Genomic DNA, 23,319 nt, shown 5'->3' on the forward strand with positions numbered 1-23,319 from the left:
ATTTGCGTTTGTTCCTTTTCAAGGTATTTATGTTCAACAGTTTAGTTCTATCAGGTACAAATGTCGCTGATTGCATTTGGTAAGATAGCGTTGTGGTCTGATAAGTACAGCCATCACTGTATACAATGAACGTTATATATTTATTGTCAGTAGGTTCCTCCAGGAAATTACTGGCACAAGAAGAGATTTCATTGGCACCGGGCTGCAAAACTGGCACTTGGGCGGTTGAATCACAAGGAAATTGGGGACTGGTGTGATATAGGCGATTGATGTACTGAAGGATTGAAACACTTTGTAATAATCTTTCAAACTCAGGATTTTAACTTAAGGTGTATCAAGGGCTTAACTACATAAAGGGATCAAAAAGTGATTTTCGAAAATATTGTCACTTAAGCAATAGAATCACGCGGCTGGGGTAATGCATCTTTCATTAAGGCTATTTCTATATTAAGCGCAACAGGAATGCAAAAAAGAGATCAAAATTAAGAAATAAATGTATATATGCAAGATTACTTCAAAATCTGGACTGTTTTGGAAATCCAGATTTCCTGATTTATCCCGAATATCCACATTCAAGATTATTCAAGCCTGTTGCCCAATCTTTCTTCTTTGACAAAGCAAATTAAATAATTAAATTCTTGCATGCGGTTGAATGATGCATCTGATGTGATATGAACATTTTGCCAGCTTTATTTTTCTTTTCATATTGAATTTTAATGAAAGTAATATATTTTTTTATTTTTATGCATACCTGCATGTGTATTTACAGTCCTGTACAGCCAAGAAAAATTTCCCTCCTGGACAATAAAGTATTGTCTTATCTTATCAAATCAAATAGCAATATTGCATCAATGTTTTTCTCTTGAATTTGAACTTTTATTTTGTGAATCATGAACATTTTTTTTTACACTGCAGAATACATAATTGTTCAGAGGATGTTATATTTTGGGGCATTCTTAAAGGACCCCCTAAAAGTTAATAATAAAAACAAAATAAAACTTTTCCATGTTTTAAAATTACAAACTCTTATTCTCATATGAATCTCCCTATCGCTCTTCCAGAGAAGTAGGGAGGGGGGGGGGGGGGGGGGGGGGAAGTGATCTTTCATATCTTTATTGCTAAAATATCCCTAGCTGATGCATTTACAATTATTATATACATGATGACGTCCTTGTATAAGTACAATTACCTTTTTTTATCTACTCTTCCATTTCACTTTAAAACATATGTATTTCGAAGCAGACTTTGAGACCTGCTTTTCTTGTTTGCTGCTCCTCTAATTAAGAAAATTCCAAGAAGATTCCTCAGCTGGATCATGGATCAAGTTTGCCTCTTAGAAATTTGCTTCACTTTCAAGGGAAACTGTAACTCCCGAAACACCGTAAATCTACAATCAACATTTTAAAAATCAAAAGTTCCGACTGGATACATCAAAGTTGGCATTACTGCAGACACATTGTACCTGAGAGAAAAGAGCATTCTATGCACCTTAAAACCAAAACTTTACCAAAATCAGCGCTAAAATTACCCCACCCCTAATATTGCAAATTTACAAGCTCTTATCAGACAGACATAAGCCTCACTTTGATTGGCTGAAAGACATTTGGTGTCCATTACATGTGCACTAAAACAGTTCTCTGACCCGCCGTGTTGTTCCACATGGCAGTCCCGAGTGACCGCGAGTACCTCACCACCGCCCGCAACAACTACATAAGTGTCAGGTCGTCACAACAGAGCTGCTGTCACCTTGTTGACCTCATCCACTAAGTCACTTTTCCTCTGTAATTTTGACTCCTGAAATAAAAGAAGCAGCGTTTAATTTTTAAAAATTTTGGCCTTTGTCTTAAGGAGATGGCATGAGAATGTGCCTTAAGGAGATGACAAGAGAATGCAGAAAAAACCCAAAACAAATTTGACCTTCAAAACAAGGTTCACATCAGTTTTCTTACCTCCTGTCCACTAGGGATGTAAAAAGGTTGTAATTTTAATTGAAAAAAAATCACATCACTAGAGTTTATTCAAAAGAAAGTCCACCCAATGTCCTGCCTTTAACAGGTTGAGAAATAACACAAACAAAAATAACAAAACACAAACAAATGCAAGGCAAAAAAATAAAAAAATTTTCATTCAAAAACTGTCATGTACTCATAAAAATTACGAAGTTTATCATTCCTTAAGCATTTCGACTGCATGCAGTAATATAAAACCAAACCAAACAACAAAAGACAACAAACTTATCGGATCAAAAGAATCTAAACTCAACAAGGATATGTCTGAAAACCATTTTATCCGAACAATTTTAAACATGTCCTTTTGTACATTTTATCAAAACAATTAAAACATGTACTTGAGCGCACAGTACAAATCTTCAAATTTAAGAGATTTATGCTCCCACCAAAACAAATGAGATCATGTTGGAGGCGAGTTGCTTCAACCATGACTGTCAGAGCTAGCCTGGGTTGAGGGGGATAAAACATCTGAGCAGAAACTCGATTTAAATAAACCTCCCCACACTGGAGTCGAACTTACATTTTCTGTATGCGATGGCCAAGCACCTAACCACTACACCACAGATGTAGGTCTACTTGTTCATGGCAAGAAACTATGATGATAGCTAAGTATATTAACTGTAAACCAATTAGGACATCAGAGTTTTAGGTTCAGTTTAGTTAAAGAGTTTTACGGCACTTGCAAAGCACATATTGTATAATTTTTTTTACTATATAATAAGCGCGAAAGATTAGGAATGCTTTATGAGAGTACAATAAAAAGAAAAGAAGGAGGAGAAATAAGTACCGTTACGATAGAAAGAAAGAACAAGCCACACCAGAGCACACCCTAACCACACACAGAACAAGACAAACGCTGAGACAAGAAGTAGAAGAAAATGCAGCCCGCACGACGTTGTTTCTAGACCACACTCACAGTGAACAGAAATCATACTCCGTTCATTGTGAACTGATGACTCACTTTAAGTTCCGAGGAGGATGGAAGAAAAGTTATAGACCCAGCAGCTGCTAGTTGCCACAGAATAGGAAATATGTGATGCATCGTAATGAAATCAGGCGCTCGTCAAAATAAAGAAATTGAAAAAAAAACCCCCAGCATTTTCCAACTGGTTTGGCAACTCTTTGTCAATTTTTTTTCTTTTTGGCACAACACCATATGTCGATTCAAAAACGCATTTCTCACTTTGATCATAGGTGCACAAAATGTACATTTTTAGCTTCCTTGGACTCTCTAGCTATGGAGGAACCAAACTTTGGCTAGCATTTTCTCACAAATTTTACCTCTGAAAACAGCGACCCCACAAATATCTAGATTTCTGCTCAAAAATGATGGGTACTTTTTTTCACCTAAAGCAAGGAAAATGAACAAGCTTTCTGATATAACCAATAACTCCATGATCCCAAAAATTGATGAGCACCTGATTCCACAGTACAGAAAAAAAGCCCCCAAAAAACTGTTTTATAAATATGTGTACAAATAATTTCTTCCTGTTCTTTGATGAGATTTCTGAGACAAGCAGTGACCAAAAAAAACCTCCAAACCTTTTCTTGTTGATGAGATTAGTGAGAGAAGCAGAGACGAAAAAAACCCAGCCCATATACAAAAAACAAAGAAAAAACAGACCTCCTCCTGAGACAACGGGTCCCCACGCGAGACCCGACTCTCTAACTTTCGCACTTGAGCCAGTTTCTTTTCTAGACGTTTTTTCTTCTTCTGCAGTTCCTCCTGGCTCATCTGGGCGAGACGACACAACGGACACACGTGTCATATTTTTACATGGTGGGTGATGGGTTGCTTTATAGATGAATGGATGGATGGATGGATCTATTGTTGATTTTACATGGCGGGTGATGTGTCACAGTGTCGCTTTATAGATGGATGGATGGATGGATGGATCTATTATATATAATTGTTGATTTTACAGGGCGGGTGATGTGTCGCTTTATAGAAGGATGGATGGATCTATCGTTGATTTTACAGAGCGGGTGATGGGTCGCTTTATAGATGGATGGATGGATGGATTGATATATCGTTGACTTTACAGGACAGGTGATGTTTCGCTGTATAGATGAATAGATGGATGGATCTATCGTTGATTTTACATGGCGGGTAATGTGTCGCTTTATAGATGAATGGATGGATGGATGGATATATCGTTCATTAAGCTCTGGGCGACTCAAACGAGGATTAAAACTAAACACTGATGGTTTTGAGGCTGGTCGATGAGTTTTGAAGTAATGATATATAGAAAAATAATAATAATATGATCTACAGGGTTCCTGCCATGAACTTCCCACCAAATTCAAGGAGATTTCAACGAGGTTTCAAGGAGAAATTTTTTAAATTCAAGGAGATTTGGTCAAGAAATTCATGACGAAAGCCGATTTCCGATAGGCCTTTACTTATCCGAAAGAAATCATAGTTTCGATTTTCCTACAAAAACTCTGTTCCAGGGTGACTGCCCGGCTTCTCAATTTTCCAGGGGCATGTTACATAACAACGACAGTGCATGCCCCATATATATATATATATATATATATATATATATATATATATATATATATATATATATATATATATATATATATAATATACACACACACGCGCGCATGCAGGTACATTCTATCCAGTCAACAACATGTCAGTGTGGCACTGGGGCATTGCGTGACTTAGGTATTTCAGTCTGTTCTTTACTTATTTATATTTTTCCCTCATCAAACTCATATATATATATATATATATATATATATATATATATATATATATATATATATATAAAAATGAATTTTGTTTTGAGCCTGAGAAAAGCCCTAGGGCCAGAATATCGATTGTCAAGAACCAGTTTGGGTGTCAAGGTATACTGTACATAATAAACGAGAAAGACAACTCAAAGTAGAGTAATTACTTGAATGGCTCAAGTAGACCTATTCAGTTTGAGAGGTGTAAGAACTGTGGGAGGGCAAGAATATGCAGTGACACTGAAAATCTGCGAATCTTGAACAGAAAGCTAAAATATAGAGTATACAATACACGATGTAATTTACTATCACCAACAAAATGAAACGGGAACCCTTTAGTTTAAAATAAAACACGGCTTACAAGGTTTGAGTACGAGTATGACGGATCCCAATTCCACACAAACCCTGCACCAACGCGCGCTTTGCAGAGAGCTCTAGATCTAGAATCTAGTTGTAGTCAAAATTCAGAAAAGTAAAATCTGCTTCCAAGTTCAGTTTTATTGTCATCCGGTGTTGCTTTCAACCCCATCCCCCCTCCCTCGTGTGCGTCTTTTTAAAAAAAATCAATAATCCCCCAATTCCCGAGTACCATACTTCGCAGCGCTCAACTTTGCATGAACTTTGGTGACCTCATGCCGATACTCACGATGTGATGGAAACGAACAGGTTCAATGACCGGTCATGATGGCGAGCCCTACAAGAAGCTTGTATAACTTTCTTTTTCTTTCGATCTTTTTTTTTTCCCACAAGTGACAGCACAGGGCAAATGATTTATTTTCACGGTGACACGGCGTTTGTAATGCACAACCTGCATGTTACAAATGTTACGTTATCACTATCATCAGACTACTACCGGCAAATTTCTGGCTGGTAACGAAAGCGAAAGTAGATCTTGATTTTCTCGATCGAGCTTCGGTAGAGGGTCCATCACTCATACCCTTCCGCTTGCCGCCATGGCCGCCTGTTCGCGTGTGACGTACTCTCAGGCCGGGGAAAGTCAAATATCACAATCGCGACCGGCAAAAATGAACTCAACGACATTATCGGATTCGGTTTTCAAGTATTCAAGAAAAGTATAATATTTTCCCGGGTCTTTGTCGGGGTAATTTACAGAGATTTCTTCAACTTTCCCGGGCATTCCCGGGTCTCGGCGATTTTTTTTTTTTTCAAATTTCCGGGTAATTCCCGGGGCCTGGCAGTCACCCTCTGTCCGATCAGGCAAAATTCAAAGAGTTTTCAAGGAGGTTCCTCAAATTCAAGGAGTTTTCAAGGAGAGTTTTCCTTGAATGCAAATTCAAGGGAGAGTTTTCTTTGAATGCAAATTCAAGGAGTTTTCAAGGACTCCTTGAATTCAAGGAGGCCGCGGGAACCCTGGATCTAACAAAAAAGCTTTCTCCCTGACAGGTTTATTTAATACTTATACCAAAGGGTCTGATAAAGAACGAAGTGAAAGACATTAGGTAAAATATTTTTCGGGGGAAAAAAATCTCCCTTGATCAACCCTTCAAATTACACACCAAGTAAAAAAATTACCAATCATGCGTTTTATTACGCGCACGTGTTTTAACACAAGGCTAGCTCTTCAAGGGCGTAACAACAGAGAGCATTTGAATAGCGCAAATTCCCGCTCAACAGCAAGCTCTATGCGCTTTACAATCTATACTATTACCCCAGCAGACCTGAGAGCACTCTGAAACAAACAACTTCCTGTGAAGCATACAGTGCAAGCTGCCATTTATGGGTGCTGGAACAATAACATACTGACAAGACCTTTCGCTGTTTAGGGTCGGGTACCCATTCCCACCTGGTTGAAGTAAGGGAAATTCGTGTAAAGTGCCTTTCCCAAGGACACAACCCCCGGACCCACAATCTCATGGTTACGGGTCCAGTAGCCCAACCACTAGGCCACCGACGCCGCTACTCTAAGGTATCAAAGCATACAGAGCAAGCAGTTGATTCAGTGCTCAAACACTAACAAACTGACAAGGTCTTTCTTGTAGTACTTGTACATTGTATAAGTATTATCGCAACAAGTAATTTATACATTATGAAAGAAAAGTGAGGGGAGGATTATGCTGTAAACACTTTATCTATTGTCACTCAGTTCACAGCTACACGGCTACACATCCACCACCACATGTTTTCGTACTCAACAAATAAATTAGTAATTATCGTTTCAGTACAGAGAAGCACTGTTACACATCGACACAACAATGGTCATTTTAAGTGCTGGGAAAAGTAAGACAGACAGACAGAAACAATAGAGAGAAAGTAAAGAAGTAGGACCGACCAGTTTTAACCTCCAACCACCCATTTGAAATTAGTAATCTGGCTTTAAAATTCCTAATATTATATCTAACATAAACAAGGGTGTGACGAAAGAGGTTTTGGTGAACTCCTCATTGTCGAGTTCTAAAGAAAGATGTGTGTGTGTGTGGGGGGTGGGGTTGTTAGTAATTGGGTTCAAGTTTAAATCTTAATCTTGCAAAAACAAAATTAAACTGACAGAATGACAGAAGGCCTCTCAAGCTTTTGATCCTGATTGTGCATCACAACACCACTGCTTTCCATCTCAACACATTTTAAAAGAAATACATCGTGTTCACGTTTAGGTTCCTTGATCTCAATGCATCAGCTGGCAAGGGATAATCATGCAAAACAAAACAAAAAACACCTTAAAAACATTAAAAAACAAAACAATCGAAATAAAAAAGCAACAGAGTACTCGTTAAACAAAACTCATCATATCCGTCATCCCAACACAAATTAAGCTGTCAGGAAAAAAGCCATGACAAAAAAAAATTGTCATAAAAAAAAATATCTGTCGTGGGGGAAAAAATGATCTGTCAGGGAAATAAAAATGCTATGCTGTCATGATCTGTCAGGGGGAAAAAAAAAACGATCTGACCACCTCTTACTCCACATAATTTGATCAAGTTAACTTTCCTTTATTCTTCCTCAAAGCATTTTTGTAATTTCAGAATGAGCACACAAAACTAAAAGTAGAACACAGATTGAATATATCATATATCTTATTAAATGGTTTAATTGCCCCCCCCCTCCCCTTTAACATGACTTAGTTCAACTACAACTTTGCATCCCAAGGCCAATCCACAGTGAGAGGGATACAGTATCCCAGCAGAAAGACGAAGAATTTTTTGGCTAAAAAGACCCTCCTCACATAGAAGTCGTATTAATGTCTTCTCATATGTTGAAGTTCAGAAAACACTATTGGGGGTTCGAACCAGAGCCAACTGCTCTGTAGTCCAGCATGATATCAACTGGGCTAACAGTGCACCCCCCACCCCCCAACCCCTTCCTTACAGTTTGTATGGGTGAAGAAGAAGGAGAAAGAGAAGAAGCAAGAGAAAGAGAAGAAGAGATAGCATTTGTATAGCGCAAATTCTCGGTCAACAGCAAGCTTTATACACTGCAATCTATATTATTCATTATTATTATTATTACTACAGTCAACTCCACTTGTGTTGAACTCATTTGAGTTTATCTTTGGTTAAGCTATGCACTATCTTAGCGGCTAATCAACCATCATGCCACGACCCAGACTGTAGCTCACCAGCACAAGACCCCGGGTTTCATCGCTCGCTGGGGAGAGGCTTTATCGAAATGCCCAGTCTTGCATCATCAGAGTAGCCCGGCTCCTAATTTTATCTAAATAGTATGGATGGAGGCATGAAAGCATAAACTTAAAAAAAAAAACACCCCTAAAACTAAAAACCAGTACCCCTCCTCCCTCATTTTCTCTTCCTTTTAGATTTTCATCTTTAAATAAATTGACTTAACAGAGTACAGATACATACGTACCACGCTGAAATCTTCCACCTGGCTCGTGTCAGCGTCTGAAAGCAAATCGAAACAAAATATAACCAGAGTGGAAATTTTTTGTGTGAGAATAACCTTTCTAAAAAGTTTTTAGTACAAGTTTTAAGCATTTGCAACATCACAAATAGATCGTATCAGTGTGAAAAATTAGAAGTTTTTATAAGAAAGTAACATACTAAAAAAAATCTTTTTTTTTTTAAGAAAGAAAAAAAAAAAAGACGGCGGACAGGTAAGGAAAACAGATTTTTGACAGAAAAGAAGGACTCAACCACACCAAAGCAGGGGGCTCTCGTGGCCTAGAGGTTAATGTGTTGGCCTCTCACTCAAAAGGTCCCGGGTTCGAATCCGGGTAGCGACATAAAAATTTTCTTCTCTAAATTTGTCTCCTTTCACCTCATTTCCTGCTCTCTAGCAAAGTTCTGTCGTCTGCTTTCGTCTCCACTTTCTGCCCTCACCCCGTCACCTCCTTTGCCCCTTCCTCTGGGCTCCTGATTCTTTCTGCAGCCTTTCTACTGCTTCTCCTTCGCTTCTTCTTACTGCAGTCTTTCAGCCACACCCCTGATCTTCTGGTAGGAAAGATCTACACCTAGCCTTCTCGGACAAGGGCGAAAAATCTCGGAGGGCCCGTGTGCAAGTTGCGCACGTTAAAGATCCCTTGGTGGTCTAAAATCGATAAGAGTAGGCTTCGGCCGCCACCCGGGCAAAATTCAAAAATTTCCTACCAACTGAAAATATTAGGTGTGTCCCGCGTGCCCATATGACCTATGCAGTTGCGAGCGCCGTAAAACACTCTACTATAAAAAAAAAAAATAAAACACCAAAGCACCCACCAACATCGATGGACCAAGAAACACTCTACATTATGGGACTGCAATCCCAAACGCTACCCACAAGACATTAATATTCATTTAGCCTGCTCCTACCCCTTGGGCAAATGTTTATTTAGCCTACTCCCCGCCCCCCTAAAAAAAAGGCACAAAAAAAAGAAATTCCCCATTTTCCCCTTTGTTTTCTCAGTCTGCTCCTCTTCCCCCAGCAGCTCCTCAGAAACAGTCCAAAGTTACAACTGTTAAGGAAAATGACGGGTGTCTCAAAGTAGGTAAGTTTATTCAGTGTTTAAAAGCCATTGGCCTACATCATATCTTATAAAACACTCATTTGTTAAATAAATTTTCCATGATGAAAAAGTACAGGTTGTGCACATATCTCTTATCATGGGTCAAACGTTGCATATTTCTGTCACTGAGCCGAGTCAGGATGGAGCAGGAAAGGATGTGAAAGGAGAAAATTTCTGTTGCTATTCTGATTCAAACCTGAGATCCATTGAATGAAAGGCGAACATCTTAACCTCTAGACCACGAGAGCCCCCCCCCCCCCCCCCTCCCGCTTCGTGCAATAAATCAAACACTCACCAGTGTTTTCTGCTTGATCGAGCCAGCTGGACACCAGCTCATGAGGGCCTAACTGACCGGTGGACGGGTCACTCTGAGACTCCTGGGTCACGTACGCAGCAGCCATAGCTAGAGCAGATGTGTGGGTGGTTGGTGGGTGGCGTCATGTGGGTGAGGGAGGGTGTGAGGGAGGGTGGGAGAGAGGGTGGTGGGACCATGGGAAGGAGGGGTTAGGGGAGGAGGTGGGAGATGGGAAGAGAAAAAAAAATTACAGGAAATTTTAATTTGTAAAACAACATTGCATCTTGCATCCTACTCACTGAACCTAGTAACAAATTATTTTTTTTTGTTTTTGTATTTTCGGAAACGTTTTCGAGTCAAATACCTAGCTGGACACAAATCTGACGATAGAAAGACCGACTCCAGCCCACATGATGTGGTTTCGGGGTGGGTTGTATTTAATTCTAGTTCAAGTCTTTGATCGACAGTCAATAAAACAGCACTAGATTAAAAAACAAAGCAAACAGGGAGAAAAGCTACCACCACCATTCTGCCAATATGCAAGGGGCATATGTGAGGCATCGTGGTGAAATCAGGTCCTCACCAAAATAATGAAATCGAAGAAATAGGCCATCAGATTGGCAATTTTAATTAAATTTTTGTGTTTTGGCTCAACATCATTCGTGTCTATAAAAAAACACATTTCCATGTGAATTTTACTGAAAACAAAACGTTGATTTAAGGTATAAAATATGTAATTTTATCGCTTTCACACACTCCCAAGCTATTGATATTATCAAACATTGGCGACCATTTTTTTGCTATTTTACCACTGAAACCACGCGACCTCATCTCCTCCAACTGCAAATATATCGACTTCTATTTAAGATAGATGGGGTTGGTCTTTTTCCAGTGAGAGCAAGGCAAATAAATAAGCTTTCAGATGATACCAACAACTGCACATGCCCAAAAATCGACGAGTGCCTGATTCCACCGCGTCAGGACAGGTCATATGACTGACACTGAGGGATGTGTGCTGTTTTCCAGCAAAAAGTCATTTAGAGCTAAGGAAAAACAGGCAAGACAAAAATGGTGAAATGGTATAGGTTTAACGCCCCAATCAATACTGTTAGATTATTTAAGAGGCGGGACCTCCGAGTTAAACTTCCACCTCTTATAGGACCGAGCCAAGTGGGAAATTCGTATAAAGTACAGTAAAGAGCCTTTCCTAAGGACACAACGTCGGACCGAACTGAGGCTCGAACCCCCGAATCCGCATTCTCACAATTACAGGTGCGGTAGCCTAATCACTAGGCCATTAAAAAGCAAGACACAGATGAGAGAAAAGAAAAGCCTGAAAGAAAAACCTCCAACAGGAAGAGTAAAAAACAAAAACATGTTAGTTAAACTAGCAAGCATTATCCTTTACGCTGCTGCACCCGTAGAATTCTCGGGCCTGAACCGTGTAGCGCTGTGCCTATCTATGGCCCATAGAATTTACGGGACTGTGACAGATGTTGTAGCTTTGATACCAAGTATAAGGGAAGTTACTGCTAAAATCTTGTAATTATTATTGAGGTACCTGCCCTTTATGTACAGATTAAGAACGACAATGAGCTTGTGTGACATGTGGAAAAATTTCAAAGTAATTGGATGTGTAGTTTTTGAGCTGTACACTTAAAAAATGTGTGAACAAGCCGCCCATTTTCTGCGTGAGGGAGATTTATAGTATTTTACTTAAATTTATCAAGAAAAGTTTTTTAATCTAGCTTTAATTGTGAAATAATATGATTAAGTTCAGACAAATTGATAAGATACAAAAACAGCTGTGCAAAATATGGGTTACATTGATTATTCAACCGTTAAAAAGATATTTGAGGATAAGTTGCGTCACAAATTTTTGACTGCACTATAACAACTGTTAAAATTAAAAAGACCTAAAGTAGGAGGGGAAAAAATACCCCGCTCCCATAAAAAAAAATAAACTCGATTAAGAAGAGTTAAAACTAATAAAACAAAACCGTCGACTAGAAAAAGTAGAAAAACAGAAAAACAAAAACAAAGCAAAAAAAAACGAGACATAAAAAGGTTGAAAACAGAAAATTAAAACAGAAAATTAAAACAGAAAAATTGGACCAATCAAACAGAAAAAAAAGAACAACCAAACAAACTCTCCCCCCCCCCCAAAAAAAACCCCCCAACCCAACCCAGAATGAAAATCCCATCAATCAAACAGAAAATCCCATCAATCAAACAGAAAAACAGAAAATCCCATCAATTAAACAGAAAATCCCACCAATCAAACAGAAAAACCCACCAATCAAACAGAAAACCCACCAATCAAACAGAAAATCCCATCAATCAAACAGAAAAACCCACCAATCAAACAGAAAATCCCATCAATCAAACAGAAAAACCCATCAATCAAACAGAAAAACCCATCAATCAAACAGAAACAACCCGGACTCACCTTGAGCCTGGGACACAGAGTGGGGCGTCCGGAGCTCTCCCACCTCTGCCTTGCCCCCCCCTCTCCCCATGGGCACGACCGGAGGTGCCGAGCGGCTGTCTCCTCCCTCCCCGATGGACAACGCAGCAGGATGTGGACCAGACGTCTCCTCCACCGGAGATTGTGTCACACCGACAGTCGATAGGTGCTGCTGTTGCTGCTGCAGTTGTTGGTATGGCTGTTGTTGTTGTTGCTGTTGCTGTTGGTGCTGCTGCTGTTGTTGTTGTTGTTGTCGTTGCTGTTGTTGTTGTCGTTGCTGTTGTTGTTGTCGTTGCTGTTGCTGCAGTTGTTGCTGTTGCAGAAGTTGCTGTTGTTGTGACTGTGGTTGTCCTTGTTGCTGCTGTTGCGACAGAGGCAGCGGTGGTTGCAGCGGGAGTTGCTGTTGCAGCTGCTGCTGCTGTATCGTCGCCCCCTGGAGCCGAAGCTGTGCCAGCTGTTGAAAGATCCGCTCCTGCCTGTCCATCAACAGCTGCAGCTGGTCAGGGCTGGCCTGTTGGGGCTGGATCTGTCCGATAGACTGCAACAGCTCCAGGCTCTCTCGCTGAACCTCGCACGTTTGCTGCTGCTGCTGTTGCTGTTGATGTGCTGCTGCTGTTGCTGCTTGTTGCTGTTGATGTGCTGCTGCTGCTGCTTGTTGCTGCTGCTGCAAAAGAAACTGCTGATGCATTTGCTGCTGCCTGAGTAGATCAAACTGTTGGTCCTGCGGCACTTTATCTTGCTGCTGCGTCTGCTGCAGCTGATTGTGTGCTAATTGTTCGCGGTTCTTAAAAAGTACTTCCTGCTGCTTCTGGAGGAGTAAGTGTCGCTGTGCAGCAATTGCCGCGTTGTCAAACTGTCCATGGACGGAGGAATTCGGACTGCCGCCAGCCACGGCTGCCAACGAGGCTGTTTGGGGTGTTTGTGCCGCGGTAAGTCTTGTCTCTGTCGCTGCCTCCTGGCGTGTCCTTGTGTGTGCCACACCCCTTCCCATCGGAGGCTTGTGGACTTGCTTGCGATTTCCTGGACTAGACACGGCATCTCCCGCTGAATCTGCCGACAAAATGAGGGGGGGGGGGGGGGGGGGGGGGGGAGAAATGAATAAATTCCAAATACCAAAGCAAAAGAGTCACCGCCAACCCAAACTAACTAGAGTAACAAAACAATAAGAACTTTATGGTACTCGCAACATGAACAGGTAGGTCATATATAAGTGCTCTTTGTTTGTTCGTTTGAGTAAAGAGAAGCACATTGACACAATAATGGTCATTTAGTGCTGAGAATAAGTAAGACAGACAGACAGACAGAGAGAAATAACAGAAGGAAAGTAAAGAAGTAGGACCTACAAGAGGCGGCCCTCCAACCACCCACAGTCATATTATATAAGTGCTGAAACATACTTTCTACTTTTCCAAAGAAAGAGAGAGAAGCTACTTTGGGAAGCTTTTAAGAAACAAGAGAACTATTCTGTCAGAACATGCTTCTTAAGTCTCATTGTAATACATTCTGAGAAATTTGGTGGTTTTGTAGATGACAGTTGTCAAGAAGTGATATTTAGTTTCAAGGGCAACAACCGAGAATATGTAGAATCTACAAGAACGGCCCTCATTTGTTTATTTTCGAACAGCATGATGTGTCTTTGACACATTTCATGCAGAATTGAATTAGTTTTCTCATCAAATGAATATACATAAATTATCAAACACAAGTTTTTTTCCTTCTTTATGATTGTCAGGGAAGTGTGATTTCTGTTTTTGTTTCAACTTTTAGTAAAAAGAAAAATAGGTCACACCTCAAGACAGCTTAACAAAATGAAATCTATTGGCTAGGTCTGAAAGACCATCCAATTCCCTTTCCATTGGTATATAATATGTCTATCTGGAGCAGATAGATTATTGCAGAAGACGTGATGGTATGGAGGACCCCTGAGACACAAATGAAAGGGCCAAAATATGCAAAACTGCTGGGAGCTAATATTACGTCAAAGACATCCCTCTTAATAATATGCTAAAGACATCCGTCTTAGTAATGATATGCTAAGGACGTACCTCTTAATAACTCACTAGAGACGTCTGTCTTATTAATAACACACAAAAGACATCTGTCTTAATAACGCACTAAAGATGTCTGTCTTAATAATACACAAAAGACTGTCTTATAACACACTAGAGATGTCTGTCTTCATAAAAACACACTAAAGACGTCAGTCTCAGTTATAACATACTAAAGGCGCCTGTCTGTCCTACACACTAAAGACATCTGTCTGTCTTATAATACACCAAAGATTCCAGTTTCAATGGTAACCCACTAAGGACATCTGTTTATCTTATAATACAAAAGATGTTTGTCTCAATGATAACACATTTAAGACGTCCGTCTGTCTTATAACACACAAAAGATGTCTGTTTCAATGATAACACATTTTGTTTGTTTGTTTTAGTAGAGGTTTTACGGCCCTCGCAACTGCATAAGGTCATATGAACGCCAGAACATTAGAGGCGTTACAAGAGAGTAATAAACATTAAAAAGAAGAAGGGGAGATAAGGACGATAGATGTTTGATAGGAAAGAAGAAGCAGACCACACCAGAGCACCCGCCAACCACCCACTGATAACACATTTAAGTCGTCAGTCTGTCTTATAACACACAAAAGATGTCTGTCTCAATGACAGGACATTTAAGACGTCCGTCTGTCTCACCTGGCCGAGGCTGCCTGATGCCCCTGCCCCGTCCCATCCCCATCCCACCCATGGCCTGGTTCAGGGAGTACTGGAACACCTGACTGCCCGAGCCCACCAGCCGCCCCCCTTTCTGCGCTGGGAGGGAGAGCTGAGCCGCGGTGGACGGGGCGTGGGGAACTCGCCGGAATGCTTCTTCCTCCTCCATGTGGTTATAGGCAGACGATCGCCCGTGCGAGTTCTGCTGGCCAGGGCGCTGTCTGCTGGGACTGGAACTGCCGCCGTAGAAGTAGGAGTCGGGGACTGGCTCTTCCCGCCGCCTGCAGGTATAGAGAAACAATCGAGGTTATACGGCACCAAATACAGAATCTCCACAAGTTAAATAGGATGCCAAAATAAGACTCGGGGGGAATTATCCGGGAGTAGAATGAAGCATTTTAAAAGTTCATAACCTGTTTGTCAACTTGCTACCTACAACCCGCTTACGAATACCCCAACATACCTGCCACTGTACTGTCTTCCTACTTAGGTCCCCTCGACACTTGTCTCGGCCCTATAGAATAGGCTAACAATAACAATGTCACCTTAGCAGAGACTGTGCCCACCATTTCCGAACTTCACGGTGACATTAAAGATGGTTCCAGTAAGAAACGGGATAAAGGGTGCCCACGTCCCTCATGAATCATTGGAGAAGAGGAAGATAGGACTACCGCTAACATTACTTAAACGCAATCCCACATCATCACTCATCACCACCATTATTTCTAAAATCATCAATACTCTCAGATCATTAACTTACATGTATAATCCTTGAGCCTCTATCTGAGAAAGTATGCACGTAATACACTTTTTAACACGATCATACTCACTTTTTTCCACTAATCAGACGGTGTCATCTCATATAAATGAGCAAGGATTTTTTTTTAATTTAAACGTCACCACATACACCTTTCAGGATTTTCTACGCAGCTTAGAAGAAAATTGAACACACCCTGTTCCTGGCATAACCAAAAACAACTATCTATATCTAATATAACATTAATAATAATAATAAATAATAAATAGCATTAATTTGTATAGCGCATAACCCCCCTCTATAGCAAGCTCTATGTGCTCTTACACTATATCATTACCCCAGCAGACCACAGAACACTCCGAGCATTCTCAGCTTCCAGAGAAGCATACAATTTAGCTTAGTTTTAGTAAGAGTGTTACGACGCTTGCACTGTACCATTTCCACCAGGGTGAAACGAGGAAAATTTGTGTAAAGTGCCTTTCCCAAGGACACAACATCAGACCCCTGACGAGATTCGAAGTCCCGACCGTCGGAAAGCCTATCCATTCTGCCATTGGTGTCACACATTTAAATAATTTTTTTAAAGTGTTTTACAGCACTTGCAACACAATAAGGCCATACAAGTGCCGAAGATGAAAGGAGTTACAAGAGAGTATCAAGTGAACATAAAGGAAGGAGAGAGATAAGGATAACAAATGTTTGATAGGAAATGAGTAAACCACACCAGAGCACCCGCCAACCACCCACACAACATTTTTTGAAGATCGCAAACTGAAAACTAAAATGTGTGCAAATAATATAAAGAAGCATAACTCAAAGGAGACCCTTTGTCCACACAAGATTGTGGGTGGTTGGCGGGTGCTCTGATGTGGTTCAGTTCTTCTTTCCTATCAAACATCTATCATCCTTATCACTCCTACTTCTTTTTTGTGTATGTTACTAGTAACACCTCTATTCTTGGACACTTATATGACCTTATTGAATTGCAATTGCCTTAAAACTCTAATTTAAACTAAACTAAAACCAGATTTCTATGAAAAAAACAATTCCCAGACCCGTAACCAGCACAAAACCTGGTGGTGGCGGAGTGCCCTTCAGCAAAACATGTTCATCTCACCGTAACTTAAATACGGAGCAAAGATGAGATAATCAATAATTTGTTTGTTTGAGTAAAGAGAAGCACATCGACACAATAACGGTCATTTAACACTGGGAAAAAGTAAGACAGACAGACAGACAGACAGAAACAACAGAGGGAAAAGTAAAGAAGTAGGACCTACCAGTGGCGCCCTCCAACCACCCACAATAATCAATAAAAGCACACTGAGGAATAGAGTGACATATTTGGCCACATATTGTGACATTGTTGTAAAAGTAGCATGCGTCAAAGACATCTGGAAAATTTCTTCTTTTTTTTTTTTTTGGCAAGTGTTTTACGGCGCTCGCAACTGCAAAAAGTCATATGAGCACGAAGGACACATAAAACATTTTTACTTTGGTAGGAACTTATTTTGAATTTTCATTGGGTGGCAGCACAAGCCTACTCATATTGATTTTGGAGCAAAAAGGCATCTATAACGTGCGCAACTTGCACACAGAACCTCCGACATTTTTTGCCCTTATTCGAGTAGGCCAGGAGTTAGATCTTACATACCATAAGATCAGGGTAGAGAGGCTGCAGAAAGCATCAGGAGCCCAGAGGAGAGGGCAAAGGAGGTGAGGGGGTAGTGGCAGAAAAAGGAGACGAAAGCAGCCGACAGAACATTGTTAGAGAGCAGTCAGCAGCAGGAAAGGAGATGAAAGGAGAAAACTTTTAGAGTAGAAAACTTTTCCGTCACTGTACAAACGCACACCTAGGACCCAACTGAATGAGAGGCGAACACCAAAACCTCTCCACTACGGGAGCCCCTGAAATTGTCTCTGAAGGACTTCAATGGGAATCCCCCAACATGAGAGAGACTAGCTCCTGACAGACCCACTTGAACTGCGATTGTCAAAGTGGGCAACAAGTCATAAGAGGCTTCTCAAATGAGGCTTTTCTCACTGTGGAAGTCACCAAACTTTGGCGGCCATTTTCTTGCTAATTTTACCGCTGAAACCAGGCAACCTTATCTCCTTCAATCGCAGATGTTTTGACTTCTATTCGAGATAGCTAGGTATTTTTTTCATTGAAAGCTAAACATATGAAAAAGCTTTCAGATGATACCAATAACTCAACATGCCCAAAAATTGACGAGCGCCTGATGTCACCACGCCAAGACACATTTAAGTAAGAGTGGTCATCACGGCTACTTACTGTTCTAACTTTCTGTTGAAAAGTCCTTTGCCAGAAAAGGAATGATGAGCCTCTGAAATAGAAGGGAAGATAGTTAATATTCTCATCCTGATTTGTGATTACCCTATGTTTCCGATTTTACACCCCCCCCCCCCCCCCCTACACACACACATAAACATAACAAAAGTAATTCTGAAAGGGAAAAAGTGTAAAGTAAGAAACTCAATGACAATTAAAACAAAAACAAACCTCCTCTTCCACCCCCACCCCCCAAAAAAAATTTTTTTTTTTTTTTTAAATTTAATATTTTAAAAAATCTAATTTACAAAATGAAAGAAAAGGAAACGCAGAAAGAAATCAAACACATTGGCATATATAATGCATGAGCAGACACAGACTTTATACACTTGTGTATATAATTGAGAAATAAATGATAACACAGAGAGGTCAAATTAGATGGGTTTAATGAGCTTTTGTAATTAATTAGTTGAGCCCTGTTGTACAACTCTTCAGCAGGGTTTTTAGCCTGCAGGACAATCCATGTTCGCATTACAATGAATTACACGTTATAAATTACAATTATGTAACAATAAGGACTGAATAATGATCTAGAACATTTAAAAAATACATCAACTCCTTCAGTGCCTGCATCTTGGGACTTGACAGACCACTACAGGGCAGCACTGCCCTCCACCCCGTAGTACTCACGGACTGGTCGACCTGGTTACACTCTACACTGACCCGCTGAGAAGAGATTTCTAAAGGTTACGAGAGTCCCCCTTAACCCTATATGACCTGCACAAATTGAAAATATGCCAAAAATTTGACCCCATTACAAAAATACAAATTTAAATGTACTTTGAAAATTACGAAAATCGAGTCAGTTTTATGAATAATTGATTCTACGACTAGATCGCACCAAACTAATTCTTAGACGATCATGAGTATTTGTTAAATGCCGGTTTCCAATAGACTGATTACTATTTAGTGTCAACTGTTCTTTATAACAGCTTGTAGAATCAGTGAAGTTTTCATAGTACGTCTTGACTCTATATTTCAAATACAACGACAGCAGTTGTTTTTTTAACTGAACCTTGTTACATAAATCACACTTTGAATTCAGGATTCCATTCGTTTTCCTCGCAAGGAACTTCATTCTGTCTTTCGGCAGCGCTTAGATAATAGATTTCACGATCTACGGATTACTTGATCTTGATCTAGATTTATTTGCGAAAATGGCTGAGCCTCCTTCTAACAAAACAAAAACTGGCGGGTTTCAAACTTTAAAGTAGGCATATACTGATGAGTGGCCATGCATTGTGAATTCTGCGGCTGGTGTTACTCAAATTTTTATTCTTTTATTGTTTTTTTTGGTAAGCCCCTACTTCGTAGAAGGAAAATTATACTACATGTAATACAAAATTTAAAGTCAAATTATTATTACAAATTTTTGGCCATTTCATTACCAATTTTTAAAGTCTCAACTAGACAGGTCTGGTTCAGGGTAAAAAGACTTCCACACTCATATGCATGTTCTGTTTTTTTAGAGATAACAACTTACCGGTTTCCCAATCATCCTCGTCAGTATAAGAAGAGACAATCTGAGGCCCCTTAACAGCTCCCATCAGCCCTTCATTTCCTCCAGCCCTTTCTGAAAGCCAAAAGGGTCAAAGACTCTTAGTAGAGGTTTTACGGCACTTGCAACTGCATAAGGTCATATGAGCACCAAGGGGTGGATGTCAACAGAGAAGTCTTGACAGGGAATCGGGCTTACTGTATTAAGACAAACATAGAGGTCATTGTTTTTAAGACTGGGGAAAGCCTGGCCTACGGGTGATTCCAAAGATAATGGACAACAGAAAAGAAGAAAAAAAAAGAAATTACAGGGATGATAGTAATAATAATAATAATAATAATAAATAGCATTTGTAAAGTGCATACCCCCGCTCTCAGCAAGCTCTATGCACTTTGCATTATATTAATACCCCAGCAGACCATAGAACACTCAGAAACACTCTAAGCTTCCCTGGAAGCAAACAGTGCAAGCAGCTGATTAAGCGCTCAAACACTAACAAACTGACAAGATCTTTCGCTGTCTATAGCTGGATACCCATTCCCACCAGGGTGAAGTGAGGAAAATTCATATAAAGTGCCTTTCCCAAGGACACAACATCCCGTTCCTGACCACAAGGGCTCAATGCAAAGAGGATGTTAATACTGTTAAAGTTAGACAGCTGCACATGACATAGTCACGTAAATTGTCAGGGTCTGATAGTTTTTCTATTTTTCTTTCCCTATACACCAGGAAGGTTGGCAGTGGGTTGGTGGAGCCAAAATTGTTCAAAGATTCGGAATCAATGGCATTACCATCACATTTTCATAAAAATGAATTAAAATCGTAACGATTCCGCTAAATTTGTGATGGTGGGCATACTAGTGATAAACATCTGTAAGGGTTAAAAATGTGTCACATCTTGGGGACAGTGCAACAGGCGAGAGCAGCATTAAACGTTCCAGCACTCACTCTGCAGCTCTCTGTCCATCAGGTAACGACTCGGGCACTCCTTCTGGTGGTGTTTCAGTTCCGGCTCCGGCATCACGTGCAGCTTGTCAAACTGGCAGGCTACCATCCTGAAGCCCTTATGGCTCTGTGTGTGTGTATAAGAAGAAAAAGTTAGAAAATGGAAGAAAAGAAAAAGAACCAAAAAAAACAAACACCCCCCCCCCCCCCCCCCCACCCGAAAAGAAAGATTATTTATCTGATTTTCAGCCAGTATATAATTTACAACTTTCCCATACTGGTAGAAGTTTAATTTGTTTCGAACAAGGCTGTTTCCGAGCGACCACCTCAGCATACACAATAAAGAAGGGACTTTTGAGTGGGATATGTAAAAGATAGGGTTTAGTATTTGGTTGGGCAATAAAGAAAGTAAAGAAAGTAAACTGAATTTGTGTTACATTGAATTCCTCTTGCCTTCCTTTGTCTCTTCACCTGGAATGGGTATTATTAGTGACATGTTAACATATGAAAGCATACACAATAATATAGATCTAACATGATTAGAAAAATCAGTGGCGTGACCGTGATTCGAACCTGTGAGTGAGGGAAGCAAACATGATTAGTTAGTAGTCCAGCAGCATAACCACTATGCCAAACAGCTGGTGTTACCAATGAGTAAAAAAAAGTTCTTATAAACCTACTTGAGTTAAGTGGGAGTTTATCACCTTTCAAAATTCGAAAAAAACGCAATTGTTTTTTACATCCTCCTCCTCCTCCTTCTCCTTCTTCTCCCCCCTCCCTTGTTTTCTGTTATGTCAATCATATCTCTTTGTAAATAGTTAGGCCAAGTTCTTGTAGTTATTAGTATCGATTACTCAATGTACATTACAACTCAAACTTTTTTGGCTCACCATTAAAAATCTGAGGGTTTAGTACTCAAAGTCCTCCATTTCAGAAGAAAATAAGTTTTAAGGAACAGGCTCCCATGCATTTGTGTGAGATTTGTGTGTTATGAGATATGGCGTGCGATTCTGAAATGTTTTGGTATCGATATTTGACTATTTTGATACTATATCATAAAACAGCATTTTAAACAAATTTCCTCCCTTCCCATTCATGCCGATTTTCACTATGTTATAGAGGAAGATTTTCTGGTTCTAATGACACCATAATCATTTCTGTTGCAATTTTTTTACCCCCATAGTGTAATGAACAGCTAAAGTTATTCACCTATTACCGCGACACGAGCGAAAGAAAAGAAAATTTCTTAACAGCTTTTCGATTTTTGTCCTTGGAAAACTAGGAAACATCGGACCTTTAAAACCATCCGATTTTTTTCTTTAGAAATTCTTGTCGTGTATATATAGAAGTCTTGACAGCGTTGCACACTAGGCCTATGCGTGTGATGAGGGAATAAACAGTGGGTGGGTGTTTCCGTGCCAAGTTAATATGCAAGAAGGACTTTTAAGCAATAATATGTGCAAGACGAATGCATCACGCAATTCAGTTCCACTTCAGTATGGAAACTTTTTAAAAACTTTTTACTTATATTGATTTCTTTCGGATTCTCTCCTTTTGTTATTGGGCTGGGTTATTTTTTTTTCAAAGCAGGAAGGGTTTAAAAATCTGAAATCAGAGAAAATCTGAAACATTTACATCCCTGGAGGTAAAAGCAGCGAATCCCATCAAAGCAGCCACCAACCACTTGCGGAGCGATAAAGAAAGAATCCACGAAAAGCTCCACTAAACATTAATAGGAAAAACTGTCATTCCAAGCATCATCCAGATGGGACAAGAGTTGAAGCAACGAGCAAATCAGCATGACAAAGGCAACTGTTCATCTCAAACTAGAAGAGTACTAAAAGTGTACGGAAGGAGTTCCGCAGAGGGCCGGCCAACAAACAGCACACAAAAGAGGGGATATTTTGAGCGGGGTATACAAAGAAGTTGGGTTCAGTATTTTGGAAGGGCCAAAAGAAATAACGAACCCTAAACCTAACTCTAACCTTGTCATGGTAAGTAAGTGAACTCCTCCCAAAAGTACATTGAAAGGAGATATATGAGAAGCAGACCACAGTGGTAAACCATCAATAATCAGCACCCTCTAGGTATTCAACTTGGTTTTTAAAAGAAATACCAAAGCCATTCAGTAACAAATGTGAAGTGTGCTGACAAATTAAGTTCCTTTGACTCTGATTTTAGCCTTACATGGAAATTGATATAGTACCAACTTTGTAGGTGGAGTTTGTAAATTTGTCAGTATGGAATAATAAAAGATATGGTAGACTTGAACAAAATAATATCAATTAAAAATATATAAAACTCAGACCTCAGTGTCAATTTTTGGCCAATATTTCCATTCTTGGATTGCGAGAAGTAACTAATTTTGTCAGCACGCCCTACAAATGTTATAAATAAATTCCCAAACCACTATAGCAAAACCTTGATAACATGAATTTCACGGCGCCTGAGAATTTCTTTGTGCTAAGCTGATTTTATGTAAGGTACAGTTTCAATGAATATAATTTTTTGTAAGGGGGACCAAAGAAAAATTTATTTCAAGGTAATAGGAATTTTGTGTTAAACAGCTTCCTGTTTTTAAAACA

At 39.9% G+C, this 23,319-nt stretch overlaps 2 protein-coding genes across 2 annotated transcripts; both read right to left on the reverse strand.

Annotated features, from left to right (window-relative positions):
* Positions 1-720: 720 nt before the first annotated feature.
* LOC101847439 lies at positions 721-12,706 on the reverse strand. Its single transcript, XM_005103259.3, has 5 exons — positions 12,450-12,706; positions 10,001-10,108; positions 8,571-8,605; positions 3,634-3,744; positions 721-1,794 (listed from the first exon to the last, which is right to left on the reverse strand). Exons 1-5 carry the CDS (start codon positions 12,517-12,519, stop codon positions 1,726-1,728), a joined length of 393 nt encoding a protein of 130 aa, XP_005103316.1. The 5' UTR covers positions 12,520-12,706; the 3' UTR covers positions 721-1,725.
* Positions 12,707-15,101: 2,395 nt separating this feature from the next.
* LOC106012408 lies at positions 15,102-20,843 on the reverse strand. The gene is made up of 4 exons (XM_013085323.1): positions 20,738-20,843; positions 19,775-19,864; positions 18,235-18,286; positions 15,102-15,462 (listed from the first exon to the last, which is right to left on the reverse strand). The coding sequence occupies exons 1-4, from the start codon at positions 20,841-20,843 to the stop codon at positions 15,102-15,104; spliced, it is 609 nt and encodes a 202-aa protein (XP_012940777.1).
* Between the last annotated feature and the right edge of the window lie 2,476 nt (positions 20,844-23,319).

This window comes from Aplysia californica, unplaced genomic scaffold (assembly GCF_000002075.1).
Source record: "Aplysia californica isolate F4 #8 unplaced genomic scaffold, AplCal3.0 scaffold00365, whole genome shotgun sequence".
NCBI lineage: Eukaryota > Metazoa > Mollusca > Gastropoda > Aplysiida > Aplysiidae > Aplysia > Aplysia californica.